The sequence below is a fragment of the Rhipicephalus microplus genome, chromosome X, assembly GCF_043290135.1.
Source record: "Rhipicephalus microplus isolate Deutch F79 chromosome X, USDA_Rmic, whole genome shotgun sequence".
Lineage (NCBI taxonomy): Eukaryota > Metazoa > Arthropoda > Arachnida > Ixodida > Ixodidae > Rhipicephalus > Rhipicephalus microplus.
Window position 1 is genome coordinate 219,992,558 of NC_134710.1, and position 21,772 is coordinate 220,014,329.

The window sequence follows — 21,772 nt, forward strand, 5'->3', positions numbered from 1 at the left end:
GGCTTCAAAACTGAGATATGAGACAGTGCCTGTCTGTCCCCCACGACTGATGCGATAAAATATTTAAAAGGCTCATGGTCCTTAGACATATTAGCTTCAGCTGTTTGATATGCTGGATGAAGGTGAGTTTAGCATCCAAAATTACTCCGAGAAATTTTTGTTCTTTCGCAATGACTAAGCTTTGTCCATTCATTAGTATGCAGGGTCAGGATGTACACCTCTTCGTCTGGAGAAAAGCACACTAGTAGTGCTGTCAGTGTTAAACTTAAAACCATTCTCATCAGCCCATTTCGCAAGGCGGTTAACACCTAACTGCATCTGATGTTCGCATACAGTCAAGTTACGCGATTTGAAACTGATTTAGATGTCGTCCACATATACGGAGTACGATATCGCTGGCAGAAAAACAGAGTGAAGAGAGTTCATTTTAACTATAAATAGTGTGCAGCTTAATACTCCTCCCTGTGGCACTCCATTTTTTTGAAGAAATGTGCGCTATAACACAGTGCCTATTCTTACACGGAACTTTCTTTCAGACAGGTAATCTTTTAAGATAGTAATCAACCAGTCACATATGCCGAAAGACGATAGGTCTCTCAGGATTCCGTATCGCCAGGCAGTATCATATGCCTTGATGGTTCAGCGAACTGGGAGCACGGGGGTAGACACAGTCACAAAGCAAAGAGGAGGCACACAGCACGAGCGCTCCCAGTTCGCTGAACCATCATGAATTACCAACTAGTCCACCTTTCCATCCTATCATATGCCTTCTCAAGATCAAAGAAAACAGACGTACAGTATTGATTGTGTACAAAAGCGTCACGTATATATGACTCCAGTAGGACAAGATTGTCAGTTGTGGATATAGGTGTACGAAAGCCAGACTGGCACGGTTCCAATTTACCGTTGTATTCTAAGTAATAGACCAAGCGGCAGTTAATCATTTTTTCAAACACTTTGAGCAGGCAGCTTGTGAGGGCGATAGGCCTGTAACTGCTGTGGGAATCGAGAGCGCCCTCCTACCTGGCGCCTCGTTCCCCAGCTGCCATGCGCGCGCCGACGGCGTAGCCTGGGCGCGCATAAGCATCGGCATCCGCCAAGATAGCTGCCAGGGTGCCTCTTGGTCGGGGCGAGTCAACCGTCGGCTTCTTCCCGCGCTGGCATGTCCGGGCACGCTACGCTGGTGCGCTGCGCAGGCCTACGTCACAACGCAGCGCCATTTCCCATTATACGCACGTGACATCCTCCTCTCCTACGAGCTGTGTTGCGCCCGACGATTCGCTCGTCGCGGCAGATGCTCTCAGGCCTTCAGAAGGGGTTGACGCGCTGCTAAGCAGGCGGCTTCACGTTCGTGCGTTCGACTTCGGCCCTTGTGCGGGAGTCGTCGCGCCCTAGGCAAGCGTACTTGCTCGGTCTTGCGGAGTTCCCTATACGGCCTGCAAGCCCATGAGTGTCGCACTGTGCTACATCTTGGGTTAATAAACCCGTTGTTGTTGTTATCCTGCCTCGTGCGTGATTTCTGCGCCATGCCGGAGAAAACGACGAACCCGGCCGCAACGTCTTCGCACGCAGCGGCAGTGGAGGACGTCGCATCCCTACACGGTTGCGCATAGTAGGTATGCCTAGTGCAAACCTATCTCCACACTATTTACCGAAAAGTGATCTTTGCCCTGTTTAAGGATTGGTAGTACTATTGCCTCTTTCCAAGTAAAGGGTATTATGTCGATATTGAAAATCTTATCGTAAAGTGCTAAAAGGCAGTTCAGGGTTTCATCAGGATGATTTCCGATCATTTCATGGGTAATTGTATCAGAAACAGGGGCAGAACTTCCACAGGAACCAAGGGCAAGCTTCAGTTCATATAGTGTTAGTGGTTCGTTGTGTCCGTCTGATACAGGCCTGTTCGGGCACAGAGGTGCACTTTCAGCTATGCTTTTGTGGCGTAAGAGCTTAGCGGTATAATTTTCTGAGCTTGATATTTTCTCAAAGTGTTCGCCAAAAGCATTTGCTTGTTCTTCTATTGTATCACCGCAGTCATTCACTAAAGGGAAGGGATTTGGGCCTTGTCCTTCAAGTTTATGCACCCTATTATACACCTTGCTGGCGTCTGTGTAGGAGTTTATTGAGGATATGTAATGTGTCCAGCTTTCCCGTTTGGCTATATGGCGAATACGCCTGCCATTCGCTTTGCAACTTTTAAAGTTCATAAAGTTTTCTACTGTTGGGTAGCGAGAAAAAGACCTCCATGCATTGTTTTTTCGTTTTTTAGCTATTTCACACTCAAGATAACACCATGGCTTTGTGTTAACCTTATCATTGCTGGACTGCGGTATGCACTTTTTCGCACAAGTAAGAACATATTCGGAGATATAGTTGGTCATCTCTTCTACTTCCAAATGGTCTACCTCTTCGAGGCGTAGTCTACATAGCTATCTAAATTTCACCCAGTTTGCAACATGAAAGTTACACTTTTTAGGATAAGATGGTCAGTCTTCGCGTTGTCTTGTTACTAAAAGAGTCGGAAAATGGTCGCTTCCATATGGATTCTTCATAACTTTCCGATCTGAGTAAGGTAGGAGTGACGGTGACCCAATGACTAAATCTATGCATGAATATGTATTGTGTGTGGTACTGAAGTATGTTGGCTCTGCCTTATCGAGCAGACAGGCTCCAGATGCGAGAAGAAATTTTTCTATTGCACGAAATTTTGCATCCCATCCGGTATCACCCCATAGCAAACTGTGAGCATTAAAATCTAAATTAACACATATGGTTCTGGAAGCTGATCAATAAGCTTTTCGAACTCTGTTTTATTGAATGAATCGTTGGGGGGGGGGGGGGGGGGTATGTAGATCGAGCAGATTGATTGCATAGAAAGTGCGAACAGCCACAAAATCCAGAGAGCTTTGTAGCGGCATGTGCTGGCATGCTACGCTTCTTTGTGCAATGATGGCCACACCTCCAGACGAGATTTTGCCACCATTTCGATTTTTACGAAAAGCCACATATTGATTTAAGAAATTCACATGAGTTGACTTTAAATGACTTTCTTGAACACGGAGCACTTTTGGCTGATAGTCATTTAGCAAGTCTTTGATATCATCTAGGTAATTAAATAGGCCTCTGGCATTCCACTGAAGTATTTGTGTGGTCATATTGAGAAGAAATGTATATGCCTTGTGTTCAGATGAATGTGCTAAAGATATATGTTAAAGTGAGGGTACCCTTCAGGTTACCGAACCCTTTGGTGGAGCGGTTACTGGACGTTTCCCTTTCTTATTGTGCTCCAAAGAGCACTGATCTTTGGGCCTCGACGACGCTGGTGTTTGTCCATCGATTTCCATTGCTTTCTCCGAGGCACTAGAAGGTCGAGGACCGTGCACAAGGACTTGCGTCTTTGGCCTTGGAATTCGGTTCAGCTTCGGGGCCTGTTGAGCCGAAGCCTGCAGACCCACCTTTGATGTTGGTGGTGCGACAATAGCAGCAGCCACCTGGGGGATGGACGAAGTGACTACTGGGCCACTGTTGGCGACTGCAGTAGACTGCCGAGGCACTTGTGGCACTATCCCCCGTTGCACCACTTCAAAAAAACTAGTGTGATCAAGGTATGACAGACGGATCCTTCCTTCACGAAATGTTTTCTTTTACTTTTAGTGAGATTATCTTTTTTTTTTTTTTTCAATCTTCCATTTAGGACATGTTCTAGAGTAGGCTGGTTGACTTGATCACAGTTCACACAATCTGGAGATGATCCGCAATTGTTGGACTTGTGTTCATTGGAGCTGCATTTCGCACATGTCTGCTTTCCCCGGCATGTCTGCGATCCGTGCCCGTGCCTCTAGCACTTACAGCACTGCCAAGGGTTCGAGATGTACGGCCTCATGCAAAGTTTGAGGTAGCCTGCATCTAGTGTGGTAGGAAGCACACAGCTGTCAAAGGTTAGTATTATGTGCTTAGTACGGATCTGCTCATTTTTCCGGTGAATCAATATTCTTTCAACCTTGATAACATGTTGATTCTGGAACCCATCAACAAGTTCTTCATCACTAAGGTGCAAGAAGTCATCTTTTGATATAACACCGTGGCTCATGTTCATTGTTTTATGTGTAGACACCGTGACTGGTACGTCACCAATGCATTTCAACTCATTCATTTTCTCAAATAAATCTTTGTCCTTAATTTCAAGTAGCAAACCACCGCTAGTCATTTTCGTGGCCTTGTAGCCTGGTCCAATGGTGTTTCCGCGGCATTTCGCTACCAGGAAAGGAGACAATTTGCGATCAGTTAGGTTGCCCTCACTATGGATCACATGATATTTCGGAAATATGTCATTGCTTTTCAGAAAAAAATGGAAGGGTGCTTCGGTGCGCCTTCTTTTTTGAGGGCGATCAAAGAGTAGAGTAGCTTGTTTAGCCATGGGAGTAGTGCATGTATTCGGCGACAGCACCAACGGCCCACCACGGAGCCCAACAAGGGGACGCGGCAAGACTTGAAACAAGTCAGCACAATGCCACCTGTACGCTATAACTATAACCGGATATAGCATACCCAGGGTTGGATACCTACACGAGGTTAACCCTTGCCGCCAGGAAACAATGAAGTAAATAGAAAAGAGAAGAAGACAGGATAGATTTAAAGAGGAGAAAAGACAAAGATGTAGGGAGAGAGAGATAGGAAAAAGGGACTGCCGATTTCCCTTGGGTGGGTCCGGCCAGAGGTGCCGTCTACGTGAAGCCGGGGCCAAAAGAGTGTGTTGCCTCGGCCAGGGGGCCTTAAAGGTCCAATCACCAGGAGTCGCCTCAACCCACAGGATCCCCCTTTCCCCAGACACGGCTCCGCCAGAGTATGGCTAGGCATGGGAGAGGTCGAAACCCTCCGTTGGCTCGGGTCCGTGGAGTCGCGACACACCAAACGCTTATTTATGCGGATGCCCCTGCGGGGTAATAAATGATACGCGTGCAAGACTATTTACAAAGAATCATTACTGACAATTGTCCGATTCACATTGCACCTAGATATAGGTCGCGGAAATAAGTATGCCATGAAGTGCAAATAAGTGTGCTCAGTACACCTTTATAAATATAATACACATTAACTCTTTCGTTACCAAGCCTATTCAAATCAATCACCGGTGATTGACACTTTACGGCCATCGATTTTGGCATGTTAAATTTTTTTCTTGTGCACCTAGCACTTTCTAGAAGCTTGCTCAGCCACTCAACTTTCAGAATTTTTTTGAATTTGCAGACTTCGGCAACATAGCGATTTTTTTCAGACATTTGCTCGAACCAATGTACGTGTGTAGTTGGAAAAATGCACTAGGTTAGCAAGCTTGACAGAAGTGCGTGCCCCACGTGATTATGCTACAGTAACATCGAAGTTCCGTAATGAAAGGAACTTTACAAGCCAAATATTGAATTGATGTGTTAGCTTCACAATTTGACCGAGTTGAGCAGTAATAATTGTCAGAAATTAATGCCAGCTAATCCATAGAGAGCTCTTGCTAGACGTCAGAGAAAATTCTACAAAAAAGTATTTCCCAAGGTCCGCCGCATGTATAAAGTGCGCAGGTAGCTCTCACAGCCAGTTTCCAGTCACTTTGGTTTTGCTTGTATCGTTATATCGGACACAGGGTCACATCTAGTGTCACTGGTCGCTCCTATTCACGGTTGTCATGCACGCATCGGTGAGCATCAGCGCTGCAAAACATATGCGCTCCTTGAAGCTGTCTTGCAACCCCACCTGAATTGAGTGAGAACGAACTGAGATTTCGTGGATGACAGCACCTCAGCTTCAAGTTTTATAGCGACAATGTATTGCGTAAGCCTGAGACATCCCTAGCGGTTTATAGGTTTGTTTTGTTTACACCAAGTTATCTCCTCCGCCTCAAGTGCATATAGCTGCTGACCTTTGTGCACTATCTCATAGTTACTCAGGTTATGTGTGTGGCCCACACTTCGCTAGGGCGCAGTGCGATGGCGCTGGCTGCAGAGCTTCTCCTTACAACAAGAAGGCCTCCGGAGCACATCTTGGCCCTGACTTTAGAACTGTGCACAATATTGTCCTTTTTTTTTATTAAGATATGCACAAGGATGCACAGGAATATGCTTAGATGCATATAGTGGAACGCCAACCTATGCGGAGTGAGGTGGTTGATGGAAAGAGGTGACACTAGATGAAATAGCGAAGTTCATTGGACATCTCATTTATAGAGGGACTATTCAAATCACAGGTATCCATCGATATTGGAATACCTGGAGACTATTATCGCAAGGCAACGAGCATTTACTGAGAAGAGTGTACAAGTACACTTGTGCCTCACGAAAAACTATACCATGCTTCACCGCATGGCATGAGCGATGAAGCAGCACCTTGGTTCTGATTTTCTTTGTTTATGTGAAGAGAAACACTTTGTACAACATACTGTTCCTGGGTCATTTATCTACAAAATGTATATTCTGAATTTTCTTTTGTTTTGAATATTTTTGCATATATAGTGTTCTTTATTCCAGTGTTTACCAGCTAGTGACGAAAAATTTCACACTTCTCACATTTTTATTCATCCTAAAATATTTTTGTTGCTTTACAACATGTATTTTTTAGAAAGCAGCGTTTCCTTCTGCAAAGTTTGGTATGCTGCAATGCGTGCTGGAGTACTTTTCAAACTGGCAAAAACGGTCTTCCCGAGACATATGAAAAACAACCATTTTCGCGCGGTAACGAAAAAGTTATCCTGGGCTACTTAGCTGACAGTGAATTTTGAGTCACTACATTTTAATTGTTCAGAATAACACTATTAATGTGATTTTGAGTTGTCGCATGAGCACCAGCAAGACTATCGAGGATTGTGCTTCCTCATTGCTTCAATTGGACAGCCAAACTCGCCGCGTGCATTTAATAAGCGCATATGTGGAGAACCATCTACCTTTATAAAAATTATTGTTCAGCCAGTTAGTCGTGCATTACTGGATTTGACATACAGTTAGACCTGCTTATAAATGAACCTTCATATAACTAATTCCTCAATATAACGAAGTTTTTCTAATCCCCGCCATTGCTTTATAGAAACAAATGTATTTGCGACCTCTATGTAACAAAGTAACAGCGGGAGACAGCCTTGATATAACAAATTTTCCTCATAGACAATCTAAGAATTTGCTCCGAATTTCGGCAGATTTTGGTACGAGCATGCATGTTTTGCGGGTGCCCCGCCACCAATGAAGCGCGAAGCGGGGGCAGCGCGCACGGCGCGCCAGGCCAGAGTGAGCGCTGGTTATTTCACCCGGGCGGGAGCGAGGCGAGCACCTCATGAACCGGGTGCATTCACGGGTGTGCCCCCCCCCCCCCCCCAAACTCCATACAAAAAAAAAAAAGAAAGAAAGAAAGAAAACTACCCTAGCACGTTGACAGTGCGAAGCTTTTAGTTAGTGTCACATATGCGGGGCCGTGCTGCATATAGAGGGCGCTTTACCGAATAGTTTTCCGTGGTATCGGAGTCTGTGTTCGTGGCGTTTGCTCTTCGTTTTCGATGCTGTGCATGTGTGAATAGTTTCACTGCACGCACATGGTGTGGCCCCCAACGACAGTCAGCTTTGCTCTTTTTATCGCGATATCAATTATGTATACGGACAGTTTCGGCTGGTTTTCTGCCGTCGCCGCTGTCATTCACCGTATATGCATGCGTATTTATATTATGAAAACTAACAAAAAAAAAAAAAAACAGCCGCATTCGGCACCCAGCTCATCACAATGCGCCAACGCGCACTTATCTCCCACACGTACTTTGCCCCACGGAGGGTTGGGCGTGGGGGTGGGAGTTGTAGATGCTTGTGCGCATGCGCTTATCTTTCAGTGCAGAGAATTGCATGCCTTCGACTTTGACCGGTACGATTGCATTAGGTTGCCGGGCGCACAAAGACCACTTCGCTCACTGGACAGGCGCCGTTTGCGAAAAGAGTGCGCTATTCAAACACAGTGAAGTAACAACTGAGACACTTGTTAGTTTGCACTTAGTATATGTGTACCTGTGATTACGTTTCATGCCACGTTATTGTTTAAACAGCGCATTAGGCGCCAAGCTGTAAACGCAATTAGTCAGCTCTTGTGCTGTGTGTTTTCGAACAACCGCGTCGTCACCACCGAAGTGATGCCAGATTAGGCTCGGATGGAAAGTCTCAGAGACCACAGTGACGACAGATCTTCGGAGGTCGACGCGTCACGCGCTTCTTTTTGTCTTGTGCCGCGCCGCGAGTTTACAGGCTGGTAGCTTTCACGATTAGCTGATTAGTTCTAGCAACACAAAAGAGTGTTAAATGCAATGCAACGAAGAAAAAATTGTAATGTTAGGAGAAGTATGGCGGGCAACTAACTCTTTTGGATCCGATATTGCAGAACTCGTACAAAACACTGGTGTGAACAAATACAGCCGCTCCAGGAAGAAGTGCTCTTTTCTCCCAGTTTCTTCGCGTTGAAACAGCAAATAATACTCGCCAAGATAGCAAGCGCACCAGCAATCGTGACTGCCCTTAAAATCTATTGTCACGCACCAAGAGCCCTGAAGACAAGACAGGAACAGCGGGGCAGAAAGACACGAGCGTGTATCTTTAAACGAAACGCTAACACACACTTCTTCGTTCTCTTTGCGCTTTTCGGCTCGCTAAGGCTTGCCGGCTCACAACTCTAGGTGGCATTATTCCCCCTCCCATTTGAGCATCGACTCGATGCTCATACACAAGGGGACAGCAGGGCCCATAAGGGAATAAAAAGAAAGGGAGAAACGATACTTATAGTAGTGCACAGGGCATATGCAGGTGCAAAAAAAAAAAAAAATGTGTGTGGTTGGTTATAAGAAAAAAAACATTAACACAGTTCAAAGTTCGTTCGAGACCCTACGGACAACGCAAAAAAAATAGAAACTGCTTGCTGCCCTGGCACAATAAGGCGAGTATTACGGCGTAAAATAAGGTTTTAAGCGGACGACAAGCACAATCTCTGTTCGCGGTGAGTGGCGCTGGGTAGTTGCTGAGCCTCCGTCTGGAATAACTTCATAGTTGACATCGTTCAACCGCCGTGATACTTTGTAGGGTCCGAAGTACTTGCTCAGGAGTTTCTCGCTGAGACCTCACCGTCTAACAGGAGTCCAAACCCACACTTGGTCCCCAGGTTGATAGGTAACTGGTCGATGGTGGATCCTTCGGGAGTCTTTACATTGCTGCGATCTTATGTGCACGCAAACTAGTTGACGTGCTTCCTCTGCACGCTGAATGTAATCCTCCACATCAGGAGTTAGCAGCTCGCACTGGTCGACGTCACAAAGAATTATGGCGTCTAGCATAGTTTTCACGTCTCGAACGTAAGCGAGGCGGAAGGGTGCGAACCTTGTCGTTTCCTGGGTTGTGGTGTTATAGGCCAATGTTACGTACGGCAGGATCTCGTCCCACGTTTTATGCTGCACATCCACGTACATAGAAATCATGTCCGCCAGTGTTTTGTTTAGCCTTTCTGTCAAGCTGTTACCGTAATTACTCGAATCTAACGCGCACCTTTTTTCCAGTTAAGCAAGTTCATAAATCGCATGCGCGCTATAATCGAGTACGAACAAAAAAATTACGGTCAATCTATTGCCATCGGCAAATCCAAAATGACCGCCCCCTACGTGCGTCGGCATGGCGCGTCGGCCATTTCTGCCTGTGTGTTTCCCATGTGCGGCACTTTGTACGTGTGCTGAGTAGTTTGTCATCTAGTAGTGCATTAGCATCGACGGCGTGGAAGGGCCGACTCCAAAAACTCGAGTGCACTACGATGCCGCTTTTAAAAGAAAAGTCATCGCGTGTGCAGAAACGGACGGAAATCGGGCCGCATCGCGGTCGTTCGGAGTTCCCGAAACGTGCGTGCGGGACCGGGGGAAACAAAAGCAGAAGATTGTCGACAGCAAAGCTTCACGCAAAGGCTTCAGTGGACCACAGCAGGGTCGGTTTCCGCAAATTAAAGAGCTGCTCGGCGAGTATGTGCTTGAGCAGCGAGCGGCACAGCGGCCCGTGACGACAGAACTGCTCCAAGTGCGGGCTATGCAATTAGTCTTAGAAAAAGGTCTAATGCGGAGCCAGTTTAAAGTGAGCAGGTGCTAGCTAACTAACTTTATGAAGAGGAAAGGCTTTTCCCTCCGAAGGAGAACATGCATATATGCAAAAAGTTTTGTGGAGGAGTACGATGAAAAGCTTCAAAGTTTTCAGAGGTTCGTCCTAAACTTGCGGCGCAACAACGGCTACCTGCTTGGGCAAATCGGGAATGCCGATCAGACACCTCTTTACTTCGACATGCCTGGCACCACAACCGTCGAGAAGAAGGGGGCGAAGCAAGTTTATGTGCCGACATCGGTCCATGGTAAAACTACAGTGACGGCAATGCTCTGTTACACGTCAGATGAGCACAAGCTTCGCCCGTACCTCACATTTAAATGGAAGGCGCTCCCGAAAGGAGTAGTTTTTTCGAGTGGTGTGATCGTGCGGGCCAACGAGAAAAATGGGTGTGCGTTGCAATCGATGTCTTGCGTTTTTTTTTTCTCGCGGTGGAAATCGGGTGCGCGTTACAATCGAGGGCGCGGTAGAATCGAGTAAATACGGTACTAGGGGGGTGGTATGCGGGTGTCTTACGGTGGTTCGTGTAACTGAGCTTGAAGATGTCGTCCAACAGTTTTGCCGTTAACGTTGTCCCTCGGTCAGTGATGATGAATGACGGGGCGCCGTGACGAAGCACTATGTGGTGTATGAAAAACTGGGCGACTTCAGATGCTGTACCACATGGCAGTGGCTTCGTTTCAGCCTAACGCATCAAGTAATCAGTTGCGACGATGATCCACTTGTTTCCAGAGTGAGACAAAGGAAACGGTCCAAGGAGGTCCATTCCAACTTGGTCAAATGGCGTACGCGGTGGGTCGATGGGTTGTAGGAGGCCTGCAGGCTTTACAGGTGGTGACTTGCGACCCTGACCTTCGCGGCATCCTTTCACGTAGCGTTTGACACAAGCTGCGAGTTTTGGCCAGAAATATAGCTGTCGTACCCGGTCGAGCGTCCGCGAGTATCCCAGATGGCCGGATGTCAGCTTATCGTGGCAGGCTAATAGGATATCATCACGAAGGTCTTGAAGAACGACTAGAAGATAAGATCTGCAGCCGGCACCTGTGTTTTTCTTGTATAATATGCCGTGTCGTAAGCAAATTGACGGCCACGTAGAGGAAAGTGGATTAGGAACAGACGCGGTGCTGCCATCTAAATGATCGGTGATGGGCGTTAACTCGGGGTCCGCTCGTTGCTTACTGAGGAGGTCCGCCCCACTGGGAGTCCCCAGGAAGGCACTGTCGTTTTCTACAGCTGTATGGTCAGATTCCAGAGGTGCTCGTGATAGCGTGTCGACGTCTTCATGCTTTCTACCCGACTTGTTTACGATGGTGACATCAAACTCCTGAAGTCGCAGACTCCATCGTGCTAATCACCCAGAGGGGTCTTGGAGGTTAGCCAACCAACATAAAGCGTGGTGATCAGTCACAACTTTAAATGGGCGCCCACAGAGATAAGGCCTGAACTTTGTAATTGCCCATATTACCGCGAGGCATTCCTTCTCTGACGTTGAATAGTTCGTTTCGGCACATGATAAAGTGCGGCTCGCGTAGGCAATCACACGTTCGGTCCAGTCTTGTGTTTGCACCAAGATAGCTCTGAGACCAATATCGCTTGCGTCAGTGCGCACCTCTGTGTCAGCCTCCTCATCGAAATGACCAAGCACAGGAGGGGAAGACAATCGATGTTGCAGTTCCGTAAAGGCAGTCGCTTGTTCGACAGTCCACAGAAATGGGGTGTCGTCACGTGTAAGTCTGATGAGTGGCTCCGCAATCTTAGAGAAGCTTTAGATAAAGCGGCGAGAGTATGCGCAGAGCCCCAGAAATTGTCGAAGACTTTTCTTGTCTGTCGAAGCTGGAAAAGCGACCACAGCGGCAGTGTTCTCGGGATCGGGCCGAACGCCTGCAGCGCTCACAACGTGACCCAGGAACTTCAGTTCTTTGTAGACAAAATGGCACTTCTCAGGCTCGAGGGTAAGGTAAGCGGATAGTATAGCTTCAAGAACACTGCGAAGGCGATGAAGGTGCTCGTCAAACGTTCTTGAAAAGACAACGACATCATCTAGATAGACGAGGCAACTTTTCCACTTGAGGTCAGGGAGAACGGTATCCATCATTCGTTGGAATGTGGCCGGAGCGGAACAGAGACCGAATGGGAGCACTCGGAATTCATACAGACAGTGAGGAGTTAGAAAAGCAGTTTTTTCACGGTCACGTTCATCAACTTCAATTTGCCAGTAACCACTTTTGAGGTCGATTGAGGAAAAGTATTTTGCTCGCCTCAGCCTGTCAAGAGAATCATCCACTCGAGGCAACGGGTACACGTCTTTCTTTGTGACGTTGTTCAGCTTCCTATAATCAACACAAAAGTGAAGTGTACCATTCTTCTTCTTTACAAGGACCACTGGCGATGACCAAAGGCTGCGTGATGGCTGTATGACACTGTCTTGAAGCATTTGCTTCACTTGCTTTTGAATCGCGCGTCGTTCGGTTGGTGAAACTCGGTAAGGCTGTTGCCGTATAGGGTACACGTCACCGTAGGTGATAATAAGGTGTTTGAAAATCGACGTCTGACGGATTCTTGATGAACGTGCAAACCAGGCGTGGAATTCTATCAACAGGTCGTTAAGCCTTCATTTGTTTTCGTCAGAAAGTGTTGGATTTATGTCGACACACTGGAGAGGTGCTTCGGCATTATCGATTGCCTTGGAAGCAAAACACTCAGTCACATTGGTTACTGGGTAGGCATAGGCGATGACAGTACCAGTGAAAAGGTGTCGGTGCTCGTAGCTGAAATTTGTAACAAGAACCTCGCAGTGGCCAGCCTGGAGGTCTACTAGGCTTCGTGCTACGTATACACCTTGGGAAAAGAGTAGGGATCGATTGTTCTCCGCCACCATTTTACCGTGTGCTGATTCGTTACACACCACTTGAACCATAACACTTGAGCGCGGTGGCATCATCACAGAATCGTCAATTACAAGCAGACGTACTCGATCATGGCTGGGATTATGCTCTGGTGCGGCGCTTTTTGTTGAAACCATGACGAGGCGTTGTCGAATGTCGATGATACCACCGTGTTCCCTCAGGAAGTCCATGCCAATGATCAGGTCTCGAGAACACTGACGGACAACTGACAACAAAGCTCAAGCTGACAACAAAGGTAGAACCACGAATCAGTATTCGTGCTGTGCAAAGGCCGAGTGGCGTGACAATGTGCCCACCAGCAGTACGAATTGGCCTGAGGTTCCAAGGCATCGTCACTTTCTTCAGGAGAGCAGCCCTTTTTTCACGTACTATAGAAAAATCCGCACACGTGTCAACTAAAGCACTGACTTTGCGACGGTCGAGCAGCACTGGAATGTCTAATGAAATCTTTGCAGAATCAGCTGGTGTCGTCGTCGGGGTATCGTCAGTTTGCGGAAGCGTCGGTAGAAGGCCTTGAGCTTGTCCAGTATGAGCGGCCTCGCCCCCGAAGGTCGCTGTGGTTAGTTTTCCCGGAGTGGACTGAGTGACCGACCCTGTGCCACACTCGAATATGCACGGCCACTAAGAGAAAATCGCCGCAGTGACGGGGAGCGTGACTGGTGCAAGGACGGTGAAGTTCCGCGCTGCTGAGCCACATACTCTTCAATTTCAGGGGGCTGCTAACCGAACCTGGGTGGCGGTGAGTTCGCCGAAAATCTGCGTAGTCCAGTTGCCGGTAAGAACAGTGTCGGTACAGATGCCCAGCTTTGCCACAGTGGAAGCAGAGAGGACGTCGATCTGGTGCACGCCAGACGTCTGATTTCCGCAAAATCAGGCAAGGTGCGCTGTAATATGGCGCCGCTTGGACCGTCCGCAGCATGGCTGGGGTCACGGTGGGATGCGGGATTGCGGGTGTAACAGGTTGCCGCAAAGCTTGAACATACGACATGCAGGGGAAGTCACTGGGTGGTTGATAATCCCGCATGAAAGGAGGTTCTTTTAAGGCATGCTGGACTTTATCTCGGAATACGCTGGACAATGAGGAGATAGTGGGCTGTGAGGGCACTGACAGCTTCTGGAGGTCTTCGCGGATGACTGAATGTATGACTTTTCGGAAGAAATCCATTTGTCCACCGAAAGCTCCCAAGTAGTCCGTAGTTGAAGCGTTGACGTGCCGTTCATATGACGGGGCCCAGTGCCTAAGAGTGCTTTCGATGGTGACGGCTTCTCTTAGAAATTCTGACACAGTTTTGGGAGGACTGCGCAAAAGCCCACAGAAAAGCTGCTCTTTCCCTCTGCGCATGAGGTACTGTACCTTCTTTTCTTCTGGCATGCCGGGGTCAGCTCGGTGAAAAAGCGCGTCATATCCTCGACATACATCGCAACCCCTTCATTCGGCAGTTGTATGCGGGACTGCAGATCGCGCTCAGCTCTCTCCCGACGGTCAGGGCTGGCATATGTCCCAAGAAGTCAACATTTGAAGTCTCCCCATGATGTAAGAATACCTGCCCGGTTTTCATATCATACACGTGCACCGTCCAAAAGACTGAAATAGACGTGCCGCAGTTTGTCTGCGTCGTCCCACTGGTTGTGCACGGCAACGAACTCGTAATGAACCAGCCAATCTTCGACATCCTCAAGTGCAGTGTCATGAAAGGGATTTGGCGTTTGCGGTGTGAGTAAGGTGCAATGAAGCGGCGTTGTGCCGTTCGTATTGTTTGGATTAGTGTCAGTAGGGCTGGTCGGAGCTGCCATGTTGTTTACGAGCAGTCCAAACTCAGGGGATTGCCCTTGGATTCTTCTGCTGGCGTGGTGCACAGGAGTGACCACCGGTACGACACCCGAGTTCTTGCTATGTGGAGGGGTATGGTGCATAGATTATCCAGCACGTCCACCAGTTTGTCACGGACCAAGAGCCGTGAAGACAAGACAGGAACAGCGGGGCAGAAAGACACGAGCGTGTATCTTTAAACGAAGGGCTAACACACACTTCATCATTCTCTTTGCCCTTTTCGGCTCGCTAGGGCTTGCCGGCTCACAACTCTAGGTCGCACTATGTTCATTATTGCTACTCGAGCGATCTCTACCCACGTTGTCTAATGCTCGTTCAAGACGGGTGGTTTAATTTCTGTTTGAGCATTCGATGGCAGTTCTAACACACGGGAGATGTTGTCTTATGCACTTTCCAGGCGATAGTGATGGGCCGATTCATTCGATCTCAGCTTCAGCAACACTCGCGCGTTTTTACCCGCTCGTTAATGTTACGAATGCGTGGGGGCATGTTATCAATTTGGACTTGTTACGGAACATAGCAGTCACGGCAGAAACCCGCCGAGAGTGTCCATATAATTTATATCACAATAATATCGCAGTTTTTCACTGTAAAATAAGTGTTTTGAATTAGCTCTGCCTTCAGTGCCACTTTTATTTAATGTGCCCATTTACTTTCTGAATTTTCGTACCAAACCTGCATGTAACAAAATGTTCTTTATAACGAATTTTTCCTGGAACTTATCAATTTTGTTATATCCAGGTTTAACTGTATTACTGCAAGCTTATTAGACATTGCTTCACTTCATACCCAACACCGGTCTAACAGCGCACATCTAATAGACATGTAGTTTTTTTCTTTTTTTTTATAAAGAGAGAAACTAAGAGAGGCAGTTTTTGTTTTTGTTACTGACAATTTCGTTAGGCCTGCTCCAACAATTATTTCCCTGGTGTGCCCATGTCAACAAAATACCTCAAAATCTATCATGCGGCTGAAATCTACATTTATAGCCCACTATCATCGGTATTCAGGAGTAAACTTGGTTTTCAATGGGCATGAGCTAGCTCGTAAAATAGTCTAAATCTTAGTGAATGAACGATATAAATACAACACGAATCTTCACTACTAATATTAATATCTAGGGTTTTACGTGCCAGAACCTCGACATGTTTAAGAGGCAAGCCGTAGTGGAAGGCTTAAGAAAATTTTCAGCCACCTGGTGTTTTTTAACATGCACTGACATCCCACAGTACAAGGACTTTAGCAACTGCAACGAAAAAACGAGGGAAGTGGTTAAGGGAATCGTCATATTTTTGTGGCTTGTGCAGAAATTTGAATTAACTAGCCGAGCAAAGAGTACTTATTAACCACCGCACCTGGGATCATTATCTTCTTTCCTGTGTTAATTTTGTATTCCTTAAGCTAATATGTCTTACCCAGTCATCGGCCTCCCTTCCAATCCAGCTAAAGTGACTGCAGCCTGTTCATGAGAGCAACTCGAAGTGAAGCATGACGAAGTACTGATCAGAATCACGTGAAACTACCAATGCAGATAGCTCACTGTGGCTGAAGGAAGCTTTGGGAGAAACACCTGTGTCACCGATAGCTAGCTCTATAGCCAATGTAGCGGGTTGAAGGGGAATTAGCACTCTGACAGGTGGAGAGGAGCATTCAGCAGGCCACACGAAAGAAGGAGACCCGAGCGGCCGTAGTTATACTATATGTGGCTATGTTACGCTTTACCCTATCCCACCATCCTTTAAGCCTTCCTCACCCTCCCTTCCCTTCATCACTCCATATTACACTACCGTATTGACTCGCGTAATCCTTACACTCGCATAATTCTCGCACCCCTCATTTCGCCCAAGAAAAATACGATTTCTTTTTTTTTTTTTTTCACGAGTAATTATTGCACCACTGAAAATTGCCACAGTAATGTCGTCTGCTCGTTCCAGCCACTGATGATGACAGCGTGCACCATCTGGTGGCATCTCTTAAGCATAAAGCGTACTATTATTGCACCGAGAGCCAATCTTATCCAAGCCAAGCCAAAGTGGCAAGTGCACGTTGCGGCGTGTTTTGTGCGTTGTGTCCTTAATGTTGTTACATTATGGGGCGATACGAAAGCTACACGGCTGCTTTCAAGTAGAAAGTGATTGATCATGAACTAAACAATGGCAACAGGGCTGCCGGTAGGCCCTTTGGAGTCGCAAGTTTCGTGTTCGCTTTTGGTGACGGCTGCTGAAAGCTACCAAGACGCATTGGGCCTTTCACTTGCTAGGACTGAGATGGATGCAAACTTTATTTTGTCAGAAGGCAACTGCGTACACTCCTATGTTAAATGGCCACCAGCCCAATACTGTCGTCGTACGCTAACTTTTTGCTGGCTCCTGTTAATGGCAAATTCCATTGAGAGAACAGGAGTAGAGGGACAGGACACTGAGGAGTGGGGGCAGAGCACTGAGAGCAGGGCCACTCAACCTGCCACTGGAATGCGCCGCTCCCGAAGGGCAGCTGAGAAGGTGACGAGTAGGGAGGCCATGTGACTGAAACATTACAAGCCCGGCATATTCTTTGTGGGGCAGCAGCAAAATACCCGTGAGATCAGTCAGCCACATATTTTCCGTTATTCTGATACCTAGAATTCTTGTGCAACGACTCATTCGGAAACGTCCAGCTGTCATTGTAGCCATCCGTACAAAACAGCGCTGTCAAATTACACATGGTTGCTACCATTACCACCATGCTCACCGGCTGAAGAAAAATCGGAGGCTGTGACGTTCAAGGACCACGTGACTCGTCGTACTGCGCCTACTCTGCTTTTCAGGCGAGGGCACTGCAAACTGCTCCTGGCTGCTCTCGGCGCAGCAAAAGCACTCTTGCTCTACCAATGAATGACAGTGCTATCAAACAAAAGAAATTCGCTGACTACTTCTCAGACTGCCTCGATTGTGCGCATTACACAAAAACTATGTCGAATCACGTCCAAAATTTCCCCCCCTGTAAGACGCCGATCATTGATTTCACGGACGTGCACCCGATTTCAAATAACTACGAACCACTACTTAAGTGCTACATGTGCAACCCTCGTTTCCATTAGCGATATGAATCCCTTCTCCTCAAGTGCAGCCACCGCAAAGAGTTTCGTTGATTCTGTACTAAACCGCGACCTATAAATAACACGTGACTGCTACCGAAATACAACCAACGCCAACAAGGCCTAGCCTTCCTTTCGGTACATTGTCATGGGAAGTTTTTTCAAGATATGAAGATCCAGCGTTGAGAAGATTGCACTAAAGCACTGAACCAAAACAGGGTGTGCAATACAAAACTTGCATTAGCGGCCAAGAGATCAAAGACGACGAAAAGCTGCCAAGCTAAGACCACATACTGGCAGCAAAAGGCGAAAGCTCGCATCACAAAGCCGCCAAAGGTATTAAACTTATGATCAAAGTAGAGAACATGATATCTGTATAGCAAGCTCAATAATGGCGTTTTTTCCGACAGGAAACTATCAAGCGCAGTTGATAAGGACAGGATCACACCGTGCCCTGATGAACCGCACCAACCCAGAGCCATGCTAGCGACGCATACAATTAAGCAGCATCGGCACCGGTGCAAAGGCTTATCCGGCGCTGAGGCAACCGCCCTCCTCCTTTACTCAGCAAGGCTGCACAGTGTGCCGGGGTCTTTGTTTCCTTTTCTTTTTCTTCCCTATGCCTCTTGTTCGTTCACTCCACATCCCCTTGTCTCCGCAACGACTTCGTTTCTTGCTCCCCAGAAGCGCACCTAGCACTCCTCCTTTCAGACGCGCCCTCGCTAGCACGTTTGTCACAAAGATTTTTTGGCAACCGCATCATAACCGGCCTTTTATATTGGGGACTGCAGAATAGGCAATATGCGCATACATGAGATTCTATCTAAGCGTCGCTGGGTGCGAAGTGAGCGAGAACAGGTTCTAAACATGGAACGAATCGCGAATTTATCAATGTTGATGGGGTAGCGCAAGCACATGCACTGGAACGGTACGACACCAATGCAGACAAGACACAGACGCTCGGGTACAGTAGATGGCAACTGTTGGCAAATGGTCTGTTCACTCCAGGCCGGCGACGCCAATGATAGTGTAACAAAACACACGATCAAAAGCTGAGGGAAAACTAGTTGGCCAACCAGTCTTCAAAAGATCGGTGGCGGTGTGAAAATGCGGACTTCCACTGGCGATGCGTGGTACTCAGAGTAGCGGGGGGGGGGGGACAAGGTCGGAGTGGGTGCATAACACAAAACCGCCGGGGAGAGCAACAACTAGAGGGTTGTGGAGGCAGGGCCGACGTTCAACAATAGGAGCCTATGCGCACCTCGCTGATAGCTTTTCACTTTTCAGTGGTCAAAAGTGGTTTCCCAGGAATTCGCCCGAGTGCCAACTCCATTCGCTGCAACCGATCAGCGACACTCGGAGACGTTTGTTGTAAGTGCGATTTTGTGCCATTGAAATCGTATATTTCCACAGTGACGCGAGTATCGTTCGTTTTACGAAAATGTGGGGCCGCTATAAGTGGGTTCGACTACTGTATATATATGTACACCGCTGGGCACTTATTTACACGCGTGAGTGGCCAATGTCACGGTGATTTACGGTAACACCAAGCAACACCGAACGATCCCACTGCTTCGGCCACTTGTTACCATTCACTTCGAGGACATGCTGTGTTTTTTTACACCCCAGTTTTATTTAAAAGCTAAAGACAATGTACAACTCTGAACACTGTAGTCACTCTTGTATTTAAAGCAACAGTACCAAGATAACCCAAAGGCTCTAGTCGCTACTGGGTAAAAGATTGCCTCATTTTACGTAGTTGTGATATTTTTGTCACTTGAAAATAATGACAACACTTCTGTGTTGATGTTTCAAACGATATGCTATGAATAATATATTGTAGAATGAACGAGCTGTTTTAGAAATGATTCATTTGCTATTTCAAAGCTATTAGAATAGCATTTAATTCAGTTTTAAAATTCACTTCGCAGACACACATAGCGATTAGACTTTCACAGCATTGTAGCTGCATTTCTTCAACTTTGCAGCGAACAATAAAACAACGAATAATAAACGAGGCTGTGAACTCCTGTTACTGAGACTCTTCGACATGCACTAGAACAGCGCTCAGCTGCATGCACTTAGTCCTGAAATAATTACGAATACAGGTGTGCCTTAACTCACATGTGCACTGTAGCAACTTTGTTTACAGTTCATTAAGACTGTATCATACAAATGCCATTTGAGATGGCTAAAGAGAAAGAAAACATATGGTCAGATATGACTTCACTAAAGTGGGGACGCAACTGCTGTGCTCGATCCTCACAGCATGCAATGCCCAATCACCTATACAAAAAAGGCACTTTACTGGACTCTATCCTGTGCTGGGGGAGTTCCAGGAAAAGCTCAAGTAGGCTCAACAATTAACACAGCATTGACATCTAGACAGCATGTTTTGCAGTGTCTGCAGGCTAGTGCTTATAAGGCCGTTGTCACTGGTGAACCCAGTTGCTTGATACTTGCCAAGGAGAGAGAAACAGTATAAAAAAAAAATGGATACAATATTCAGAAACTTGTTTTTTAGTCATTTTGTGACAGAACATAAGACAGCATACGCACCGCTGAGAAAGGACACAAGTACAAATACTCTGTTAAAACAGAACGTCACCTGCTTGCTATTCGCCATGTAATTTGATGAGGGACAAATACCTGCATGGTAGCGATGTTGCGGTCTAGGGGAACAGGAGCTGTCTGACAGTTTTTAGTCATGTATAGGAAGTCAGAAGGAGCAGGTTCATCATCAACTCCATTGACACATGCAATGGGATGTCGCTCCTTGCCTTTGCTGATGTCCCTGTGAAGGCAAGATTAAGAGTCAAACACAAAATCTGCAGCATCAATCCACAGCACTAATCAACAATGCTTTATCAACTCAGAATGTAGATGCACTGGCTTCGTGGAAAGACTATATGGGAAGCGATACTTGCATGCACAAACTATCTGCGACAAGAGACATGAAGTGAAGTTATCAACTAATATATGAAAATTCGTAGCAAGTAAGGCAATTTAAAAGGGACTGGAGTTCACCTGACCAGCATGACATCATGGTCTCACAAGAACTGAGCCACGTTTTAATGTTTATTGCCCCATAGGTACATAAACACATATAGCAAAGAATGCTGGGATAAAAGCTACATATAGGCCACTTGGCTCATAGAGTTTCCTAAAATTAACTAGAGGAGAGACTGGCGCTGTGATCATTCAGTGACCATGGGAATGATTGATAGTACATGAATTTCTCTAGTCTTCGTGCTTGCAGACATCAAATGCACTTGTTGCTTTGTTTATTGTAGTGTTTAAGTTTTGTCTCAAATAAAACAACAAACCATTTTGAACTTCGTGATGCAATTTGAATTGGTGATCCTAAAAGGTGTAGGTGGCGAAGCATAACCACCGAACATTTGCTGTTTGTCATTTTGTAATAACGCGGCTCGAAGCTATCCGAAGCCAAATGAAGCATTAAGTACAAAAATTAGGCAAATTCGTGTACTACCCATCATTCCCATGCTCCCTGAAACGCTATGCGTTGCAGCTCCCTTAGACACTAGCGCCAGAGTCCCCTCTAGTGTATATCAGGGGTTAGACGGCTGAATCTAAATAGGGAGCAGTTTTTGAAACAGCAAAAGTTTTGAATTCGAATTGAATTGACTTTATTTCTTCTGTTTATAACAGAAAGAAAGCAGAAACTAAAGGCCATGTGGCCTGACAAAAACTTCTGCTCCTACAACAGTTCGGCACGCACGCCGTAAGTAGCACAAGTCAATACAGACATATTCCACTGAATAGTCATAAAAATAAAAGAACATGTGTACAAAAAAGTAGA

General features: G+C 46.6%; 1 protein-coding gene and 1 long non-coding RNA gene across 6 annotated transcripts in view; one reads left to right on the top strand and one right to left on the bottom strand.

Annotated features, from left to right (window-relative positions):
• The window catches only part of LOC119187730 (histone-lysine N-methyltransferase EHMT1-like), a 284,030-nt gene that overhangs the window by 82,870 nt on the left and 179,388 nt on the right, over nt 1-21,772 (bottom strand). For all 5 annotated transcript variants that reach the window (XM_075878680.1, XM_075878676.1, XM_075878679.1 and 2 more), the window contains one exon: nt 20,599-20,743. In XM_075878680.1, the coding sequence (XP_075734795.1) occupies nt 20,599-20,743 (145 nt within the window). The remainder of the gene's footprint in view (nt 1-20,598; nt 20,744-21,772) is intronic.
• Nucleotides 1,023-21,772, top strand: part of LOC142775995 (uncharacterized) — a 31,082-nt gene continuing 10,332 nt past the window's right edge. The window contains exons 1-2 of the long non-coding RNA XR_012887217.1: nt 1,023-3,938; nt 19,237-19,320. This is a non-coding gene — a long non-coding RNA (uncharacterized LOC142775995). The remainder of the gene's footprint in view (nt 3,939-19,236; nt 19,321-21,772) is intronic.